At 35.2% G+C, this 10,343-nt stretch overlaps 1 protein-coding gene across 1 annotated transcript; it reads right to left on the reverse strand.

Moving 5' to 3' along the window:
- Positions 1-3,406: 3,406 nt before the first annotated feature.
- LOC125214775 (alpha/beta-Hydrolases superfamily protein) lies at positions 3,407-7,692 on the reverse strand. Its single transcript, XM_048115928.2, has 11 exons — positions 7,131-7,692; positions 6,431-6,522; positions 6,188-6,306; positions 5,955-6,090; positions 5,761-5,812; positions 5,494-5,594; positions 4,991-5,173; positions 4,526-4,683; positions 4,383-4,437; positions 4,160-4,213; positions 3,407-4,001 (listed from the first exon to the last, which is right to left on the reverse strand). The coding sequence occupies exons 1-11, from the start codon at positions 7,378-7,380 to the stop codon at positions 3,591-3,593; spliced, it is 1,611 nt and encodes a 536-aa protein (XP_047971885.1). The 5' UTR covers positions 7,381-7,692; the 3' UTR covers positions 3,407-3,590.
- Positions 7,693-10,343: the final 2,651 nt, after the last annotated feature.

Here is a 10,343-nt window from a genome sequence, read left to right on the forward strand (position 1 = left end):
AAGGTTAGGGTTTAGGATTCAGGGATTGCATTTAGGATAGCCTAGCAATTTATCTAACACTTAGGGTTAATATATAATTACCCAATTTATCTAACACTCCCCCAACTATTATTCACTCCATGTTCAATGTGAGATAACAACAATGATCAAAAGGGGAAAGCTGTAATAGTTTGCATTATATCACACTCACCAAATCAATAGTTTGCATTATATCTGCACTATGTATTATTGCAGTAAAAGTAAAACCTCAACTTTGCAAAACATAAGAAAAGATAGTGTGCAGTAAAAGTAAATCCTCAACTTTATAAAACATAAGAAAAATTAGTGTGTTTAATGGGGTTACTTTGCAAAAACATATACACACCTCAATACTCCTAAAAGAAATCTTTTAAATGTACTATCACCCTCTATCCCATAAGAATATGCACTATTTCCTTTTTAGTCTGTTTCACAAGAATATGCACTTTCTAATTTTGAAAACTTTTATCATTTTAATAAGGTAGGGCCCATTCTCTACTAACAACACGTTAATTACTTTTTATCTCTACCTCTTTCTTACTTTCCCAATTTTGCATTAAAACTCGTACCGAACCCAAAATACATATTCTTTGGGGACGGAAGGAGTATATTTTAAATGGTGATAAAATTTTTAAAAAATAGTGATATAGTTGTATTAGAAATGCTTCCACAATATGTAATTAATCTGTATGATGTTTTCCCTATCGTTTCTAGATGCAGTTGGTCGGTAGGGAATCCCACATCGCCCAAAGACCAAAGAAGTCAAAAAAATCATACACGCTCTATTTCAATAAATATGAACATTTGTTTTTCGGCACAGAATTTTATATAGTACTCCCTCCGTCCCAAAGAAGATGACATACTTGGAAGATGGCACATGATTATAGGAGGTGTTGTTTTGTGCATTAAGTGGTGAGAGAAAATATAATTTTATAATTGATGTGAGAGGAAACTTTTCCAAAAGAGGAAATGTGACATCTTTTGTGAAACAAACTAAAATGGAAAGTGTGACATCTACTATGGGACGGAGGGAGTATTATTTTGTGAGCAAATGAAGAGAGAGTAAAGTAAGAGAGATGAAAAAATAGAGATGATGTTGTTTTTATTTTTAAAAACAATTTGTTATTTTATAATAGTCCAGCACGGGTTCGGGTATCCGAACCATCAGGTGCAGGATACTCTATGTGGGTATCGGCACACCCGCATTGTACTTCGGGTCCAGTAACGGGTATTAGTGATACGAACTCACGTGGCGGACCCACAACGAGGGCCATGACGAGGCGGCTTCGAGAAGGACTTGCCACGTTCATTCAAAAATCCACACGGGAAGGGCCTATGAAGACGGAGGAGCCGCCGGTGAAGATCGTGCTGAAAAATGAAGGCCAACCGGGGAAGGAGGAAGCTGTAAGTCAAAATTTGTACATGCATCTGGATTCATTAAGTATTCTACCTATCGAGATAGCGTCCAAATTCTCTGAAAGTGGCACCAATGTCTTCCCCCTCGAAAGAGCTTCGCGTGGGTACCTTGCACGCCTCGATCGGAGTCCGGTGGAGAGAGTTATGGACGATTTACTAAAGCCGCGCAGAGAAAGGCGGGGAGCTCCAGAAGGAACACCCGGGTGGGTTTTTTGCACCCTGAAAATCACCCGACCGGGTGAAATGGCGAATGGCGAGGAGGGATCCAGAAAGAACACCCGGGCGGGTTTTTGCAGCCCGAAATTCACCCGACCGGGTGAATTGTCCGATACTTAAGATTTTGTGGGCCAAATTTGTTATTTTTGGACCCTTAGTATAAATACCTTTTGATGTCATTTCTTTTCCTAGGTTTTTGCTGAATTAAATTTTCTACCCTAGAGAGTTTCCTCTTTGAGGATTGTATCCAATTCATTCCTTAAAGGTTGCTTGTTTCCATCTTCAAGTAGAGGTATGCATCAATGAAGTGTATCCATTGAGTAGTGGAGCCAAGGGGTGATAGAGCTAATGAAAGTTGCCTATGGTTGTCTCCATCTTTTTGGTTAAGGTCCTATGGTTGTAGCTCTCTTATCTCATCTTTATACACATGCTTTTCATTCCTAATCTACCATCATTTCTTGTTTAGATTCAATTTTTGTTAGTTGGATAATCTATTATCCTTTGTTTTATTGATAAATTGAAAATCAATCTCATAAAAATAGTTAGATCAAACATTATCAATGAGTAATCCTTGAGAAATAGATCATAAAATACATGAATCCTTGTGAATCAGTAATAATGATTTTGGATACCCTTAACAGAAAAAGTCGAGTGCGAATGATTTTCTTCTTTACGGGTGTTTGGTTGGGCTTTAGTCCAAATAGATTTGGATTTGACCATCTTTTAATTCTTAACTGGGCTCGAAATATATCTCGATTGGTGGATTGCTTTTTCTAATTAATACGTCGCCATTGAATGATAATTTATTATTCTGTTAAATGCAAATATTATAATCTCTAATATCTTTCTTATTAATTAATTGCTTTGAAGATACACTATAAATTAAGTTGAAACCGATATGAGGTTGATAGAGTTACATAGTTTAATTATTACTGTATTTTATAAAAGCCAACAAACCAAAAGCATGTTTAAACAAAATGGCGTTGAAATTTCATGGCAATATATATTGGAAGGTTAAAGATGATGTAGTTTCTATGAGCTATGATAACAATAGTTATTGTCAAAAGAGTCCTTGGCGTCAAAATCCAGCCTTAACTTGTTAGAAATTCTATCAATGTAACGTGGTTTATGATTCTATAGTAATCATTCTAACTGACTCATTTCTATGTAATTTTACAATTATTTGCTAAATTCCTAAATCATGAATCATGAATTCATGATAAGTCACAGGCTTAGGGCATCACCTGCTATTGGCATGATGTCAAAGTGAAACATCATCAAATTGACCTACAAATCTTAATTTATAGTTAACTACAAGATTATTCTTATAACTAGATAAACCTTTGAAATAGAACCTGAAAAATTGAAAAAAATACAATACGAAAAATTCAATTCCATGGCGGCAATAATAAATTAGAAAATTTAGGTTCCAAATATTAATTTATACTAGTATTTGGTTCCAAATATAAATTAATATTTGAACTTTAAATAATTAAACAACAAATTTCTTATAACGATTTGGAATTACTTTTTTTTTTTTTTATCTTTTTTTTAATATTTATTTTATGTTCATATTTTCCAATTAGGATATTAGGTGCCATATATTCAAATAATTAATATATGATGTGCTATTTTATAACAGAAAAGTTAACAGTTCCGTCAAATAAGGATTGAAATATATCGAATATAAAAGTATAAGGATTTACTAAAACTAAAAAATTGTAGTGTAAGAACCTATTGAAATAAACAATCAAAGTACAAGGACTTACGATGTGTTTTGCCTTTATTATAAGATACAAAGATCAAAGGTCTTGTAGCATTATCATACAATACATGTCCAGTAGTAACGTATATACACAATATTTACATAAAATGTTAATAATAAAACAATGTTTCAATGTTGCATGACAAGCTTTATTTACACAGAGGGAGATACTCATCTATGCACTTGCAGAGATAGATACAGCACTGAGCTCCACATGCTTCTTACCATCCTTTTGTGACTGAATTGTAACAGTAGCATGAGCTTCCTCCTGGACAGACCTTTCGCCACTCGTTCGAGCAACGGTGATCGAACCCACCAGAGGCTCTTTCTCCATTGTGCAGTCTTCATCTTCGTCCCCGACAATTTCCCACTCCTCTTTGAGAGAGGCCACTTCCATGCCCTTTGTTTTGGTGGTTTCCATTTCAAAAGCAGTAGGTAGGATTACATAGTCATTTACCGGGTTGTAGAAAGGATCGTGGTCAGCCCGCAACCAGTGCTTCAGGATTCTGAACACTTGACGTTCGCAGAGGATGCCCCGGTGATCGCCTGGGACCCCAACCCGTGCTACTGCATGAAGTCCATCAGCCTATACAGACAGAATAACAATACAAATAAGATTTTATATACCCGCAGGCAACTCTCCAACCCCAAGAGTATATATCCAATGACAAATTGCATAGAAAAGCACAATCAATGGAGAATTTCATAACCAAACCTTACAAGCGAAGAATTGAGACAACTTACTTTAGCAGATTCCAGCGGAACAGTTCCATCACCATCAACATATATGTACCTGGCCTGTAAGAATCGAAAAAATTAATGTTAAGAAACTCTTAAAATCATTATCATAATATATATAGAGATAACCGAATTTGTGTATGAATTTTATTTATTTTTGGGAAGAGATGCACCAAACACTTTCTATGAATATGAAATTATGAACATCATTGTTCATCTACGATTCTACCTGGAGTGTAGGCAACTCTCGCAAATCAGTGACTGGGGCCTCGTCACTTCCATAACTGCAACATATTGCCTGGTCAGGATATGGTCAAAAGTAACATGCGTTGTATATGAGACATGCATAGTTATGAATATGATTTTGATTACCAAACACAATGCGGTGTGTCATAATTTGAGCCATAAATATTGTAGAATTTAATTTGTTCAGGAAGCTTCGCTGAGCTTAACAACTTGCGTGTCTCATTAGCCCACTTCAAAATTTCAAGATTGAATGGCATATCCATATCAACACCACTGTAGCTGATCTGCGGAGAAGCCATCGTCGAATACAAAAGTCATTCTTAAAAACAGAAGAAAATAATAGAAATGCTACCTTCATTCTCTTCTTTTTCTGTAAAGTATCTAAAGATCATAAAGAATAAGCATACTATATACTTACAAAATTAAATGCAAAATCTGAAGTGACATTTGCATTGATTAACTTCATATATAAGCAAAAAGCACATATTACATATAGTCTATATCAGGTACATTTGGTGTTTGTAAAACTCAAAAAAAAAAAAAAAATCTCTGGAAAAAAAAAATTGAAGCAGCATCAAATTTGTGGCTTACCTGGTTCGTTGAAAGAGCTTCCATAAAAATTGGTATAGCTTCAACAGGCGGGTAAGTTTCTAGCACAGTGGCGGAATTCCCGTCACTATCACATCTCTTTTTCCAAATTTCAAGAAGAGGAACATGCTCCCATTTATAATCTAAACAGGCCATCAATTCGTATATTGACGGACACTCAAGCAGCTGAAACAGAGAGAGCAAAAAAGTTAATATCATATAATACAAGAGAATTGTGAAATAATATCAGAGTAAAGGTCATGGTTCACATCAATGAATAAGAAAATGGCATAAGTTACTTTCCATAGCTCAAGCATGCCAACAACACAGCTATCAAGCAGTGGGATCAATAGTTCACATGATAATTTCTAACGTCAGGTATCAACTTTTATAACTTTTAAAATTTCTGTTTATTTGCCAATAAAAAGAGTAAGAAAAAAAAGCTGTTACAAATATAGTTGCATGCTCAAACAGTGAAGGTGATGTACATAGTAATAAGTTCATACCAATTGCTGCATGCTCCATTTAGAAATAAAAAAATTCTGTTCCCATCCTTCAACAAAAGATGCTCCGTTTAAAAACGTGGATGTTATATATCCAGGTGCACCTGTAAATATCCAGAAAGTACCAAGGTTATTTTACATTGTGAACTTTGAGGCTGACTAGGTATTCCTCAAGATTTTGCTTTTGTTTGGAGCTAGCTCATTGACAAAAATGATGAAAATTCAATGGGTCGCAGGCCACAGAAAATTTTAGCCCGGACACTAATATACCTTGAAATGGTGCTGCTATCGCAATCCAGCTTTTGACATACTTCTCAAATATCTGAAAAACAATGCAAATAACATTAGATTCATATTCTACAACATAGAGGAACTAGAAGTTGAAACACTATCAGAAAGAACAGAAAACAGGATAAGGTGGAAACAAAGTGGAATAAGTGATTCGGATAGAGTGAGAGCATTACATCAGGATGCAGACTCATAAAACATTTTGTCAGAAGACCACCCATAGAATGACTTATTATGTTTATTTTTCTCCCTCCAGAAGCTGTGTAAACTGACTCCAGCTTTGCTGCAAGGCGATCCAGAGTTTCCTGAAGTCTAGAAAGAAGAGAAGCGCAAATTGATCGCATAAGAATACACTAAGTATATGGGCCGCAATAGGCCACCTCATTTTCTCAAAGGACATAACAGTTACCTATTGCTTTGGCGGAAATCATATCCAAACCCAAAGAGTGTTGTACCCTCTTTGTAACCCCATTTGATAAACTCAACTATCATGTCATGAAAATAATAGACACACTCACTGCCAATAATCTGCAAAACAATCCACAACAATTGTTCATTGCAGCATGCAGTAAAAGCGAAGAACTGCAGGCTCCTCGCACTGAACCCTAAAATGCAATCTGCCAAATGACCAGAATTAAGGAGCAAAGCTTACCATGTCAGGGTCCAGCATGTCAATTGCATAAAGGCCATATCTATCTTGGGGAATCTCAATATGCGTATCAGGATCTAAGCACTCTGTCTTACCTGTTTCAATCATTCTGTCAGAACACCTTGAGATGTCCTCAATCCTCATTGGGAAAAATACTTCCAGTGCAAGCTTATGTAAGAGAAATTGGCATTTTATGTTCCAAATCACTTAGTCTCTCTCCCTTTCAATCTTGAAACTAGAACACCTAAGTCCAAATGGCAAACTCAAAGGACGGTCTATGTATCTATTCCTTATTAAGCTTACGAGAAACTATTTTTCAAAATTTAGCACCTCCATCTTCTTCATGAAACCAAAGCATATAGCCGTCATATATATTTAAGCCACAAACTCCTTATCTTATCAAAGCAAAATGCTTTCAAATTCTACAGAATTTAGGTACAGAACTGTAATTATACCAAGTTCATATGATCCATAATCCTAAACGTGTACTCATCCAAAACTAAGCAGGATGGAATGCCAATATTGCAACAACCCAAAGAAGATAAAAGACACAAGCAACAACACCCAGAAACCCAATCAACTTACAAGCAAATTAGCGTAAAACCATAACCTTGCTCCACTTCAGGCAACAAAAACACCTCACACCACAAAATTCTATAAAAGCCCTAAATTAGAAACACAAACACAGAGAATTAGAACTGACCTGTAGCAGGATCGAAGCGGGACCAGAGCTTATCCCGGAACTCGTGATCAGCTCCGAGAATCCGGACCCAGACCCGCTCGGTCCGACCCGTATTGCTGTCAACGGCGTTGAGAATGGAACCGGCAATCCCGGGCACGAGCAGGACCGGATCGAGCGTGGGGTCCACATAGGTCTGTTCCTGGCTGGTCTTGCTGATGAGCTTCAGCAGATGCTCCACCGACTTCACTATGTCCTCCAACAACACCGCCATCCACGGACCGAGTCCAATCGAATCGACAGCCTAGTTTAAACCCTCGCCGCAAAAATAGCAATTAAGGAGCTAATCTCGAGTCACTAAGTGACGATTAGTGTAGGTAATCGGTTCAATTTTAGGTTTGATTGATATTATACATGGATTGTAGAGAATCGGAGAAGATCGGGTAGGTAGGTGGTGGTGGTGGTGGTGGTCAACGGTGGCGGAGAAGAATTGGAAGCGAGGATAAGATTGTGACTGTGTGATGAATCAATTCAATTATTCAATCATACGTTTGCGTACGCACACTTGAATTATTTTACCAATTGTGGTCTCCCACATCATGTATCTTTACTTAAGTATTGATCATCCAGATTAAATTAGGTCTATATTTCTCTTTTTTTTTATCAGTGATAAGTATAGTATTAGTAAGTAAAATAATGGGTAAATTGTCGAAAAAAAACGCGAATTTTGGTTTTATTTTTACTGAACCCTGTAATTTTAACAATAATCAATTAGTAGTATATCATAAAGACTAAAGTATAATTTTGGTTTCCTACATTTGTGCTGAAATTATTTTTAGTCCAATAAAGTCTGTGATTTTTTAGTCCCAAATATTTTGTTTGGATACTTTTTGGTCTAAAATAACTATTTAAAAAAAAATAAATAGTCAAAGTGTTTGAACAATTTAATAATTTAATTATAATCTAATTAATTTCATACTCCCTTGTTCCCCATAGCTAAGACAAAACTTTTCGACACGGAGTCTAAGAAAAAAAATATTTGCAATGCTAAATGGATAGATAATAAAGTGGAGTAAATTTGATGTTTTTAAATTTAAATTTCATTTGTATAAAAATTGAATTTTTATATACATGAAAAATTCTTTGATTTTTTATTCTACTCTTTCATAATTAATTAATCCTAAAACAGAATTTTTCATCACTCTCCACTGAAAACTTAATTTGAGAAAGAGTGAGAACAATGCAAATTATAAAAACTCTAAACACATATTATCACCATCAAATATTTAAAATTTCAAACTTAAAGTTCATATACACTTCTTAGATTTGGGGTATGTCATCGGAACACAATTAGCTAACGAACTCAAGTGTATTCAAATATAATCCATGATCCTAATTTCTGAACAAGAAATTAACAAAAAGGTAGTATGTCTTTATTTCTCAAGAAATCTAGAAAATCACTACAACATCCAAAAGCAAACCATATTTCCAATAAATTGAAATCACCACCCGTCGGCGTCGGAAAGGGAGTGGCATGGGTTTAACCACCCGTCAGCGTTGGCAAGGAGGTGGCTTGGGTTTATCCACTATTGGCGCCTTTAGGGTATGTTTGATAACCCAATAAATCCTAGTTAATGACCCATTTCCTTGGCTTTTCTATTGTTTGATGCACTTTCCCATTTTTTTAAGAAGCCCGCAAAAACACTTCAGCCCGCATAGGCCCAAGAGTGTAAACTGATTTATCGGTGGAAACTTATAGCTGCAGGTTTATTTTCCATTGCATCAAGAAATAAAATTGCTTCCAAAATTAGCCTCAATCTTCCATCTTTTCTTCTCTCTTTCTCTCCGTCAGATTTACAGCTCTTCTCTTCCATCTTCTCTTCTATCTTCTCTTCTCTTTCTCCATTCTTGAATTTCCGTCAGATTTATAGCACCAAACCTTCACCTCTGCCGTTTTTCACTTTGATTTTGGGTCAGATTTGCAGCACCACTCCATCATCTCTTCTCTTTATTGTGAGTTTGTTAGATTGTTGTTGAATAGCAGTTAGCTCTCAATTCAGTGTTATGATTCTTGAGAATATATACTCATCTCTGTATCCCATTTCAAGAGTAATGCGATTTCCTTTCTCTGAAATTCCTAGTGTTCATTTTTCTCTCTCAATTCAATTTGGGCATTCTTCAAGTTCTCAGCCCTAGCTTCAATTCTTCTGATTTTCTTGTTCTTGACAGCAAACATCAAGCACACATGAAATCGACTGGTTTATGTTTACAATGATCATAATTTGATACAAAAGGATCATTCTCGAAATGGCGATAACTTATACAGCATATTTCTAGTACTAGGGCACATTGTGGTATATTTGATAAAAATGGAAAAGATTAAGGGCAAATATGTCTACACAAGGGATATTTCATTCTTCTAGTGGTGTATCAAACATGTGCTGATTTTTAAAAAGTTTTTAATCGAGAGAAGCTTTACTACATAATTTGGTTTATTTTCTGAATTTATTTATTCTCTTGGATTTTCCAACTTGGCCTATCAAACATCCATAGACGGGGTTCGAATTGTAGGGAGAAGTGAGAGATACTTCTTGTAGAGAGAGGGGCGTCGAATGAGAATCCAATTTAAAGAGAATTGTAGAGAGAAAGGAGAGATCTTTGTTTTGAACGGAAAAGGAGGAAACCGACGATGACGGTTAACTTTAACAAAAAAAAAATGGTTATTTTGGACACAAATAATATATTTGAGACCAAAATGTCACAACTTAATGTATATAATTTTAAATTTTTTTAAGGCAATTGTAGGAGATCAAAATTGGACTTTAGTCTATCATAAATTTGATAATTTTACTCTTTATAATTTTACTCATTTATTTGGATTTGGAGAAAAATGCTTACGATGTGGAAGCCGAAGATCATAGCTTGTATGAAATTTGTAAATCACTTGGGAAAGTACGAGTTTTAATATGAAAAATATTAAGTACTAGTATATGAATAGATTACAGTATTTTAACTCCTAAGTCATGGAGTACATAATATTCCTAAATTCAATCAAATTAAGAAGATAATTAAGAAAAATATTAAACTTATGTCGGCTAGATTGATTAGAAATTGACTACTTTTGAGCGTACAAGATGAATGCATAAAAATAAAATACTAGATTATATCACATAAATAATCAAAGCGTTGATAATTTAAATGGCAGTTAACATTGATTGACCAAATAATGAAGAAGAT

The sequence above is a fragment of the Salvia hispanica genome, chromosome 3 (assembly GCF_029641045.1).
Source record: "Salvia hispanica isolate PSC_SH4W2 chromosome 3, Shi_PSC_v1, whole genome shotgun sequence".
Classification (NCBI taxonomy): domain Eukaryota; kingdom Viridiplantae; phylum Streptophyta; class Magnoliopsida; order Lamiales; family Lamiaceae; genus Salvia; species Salvia hispanica.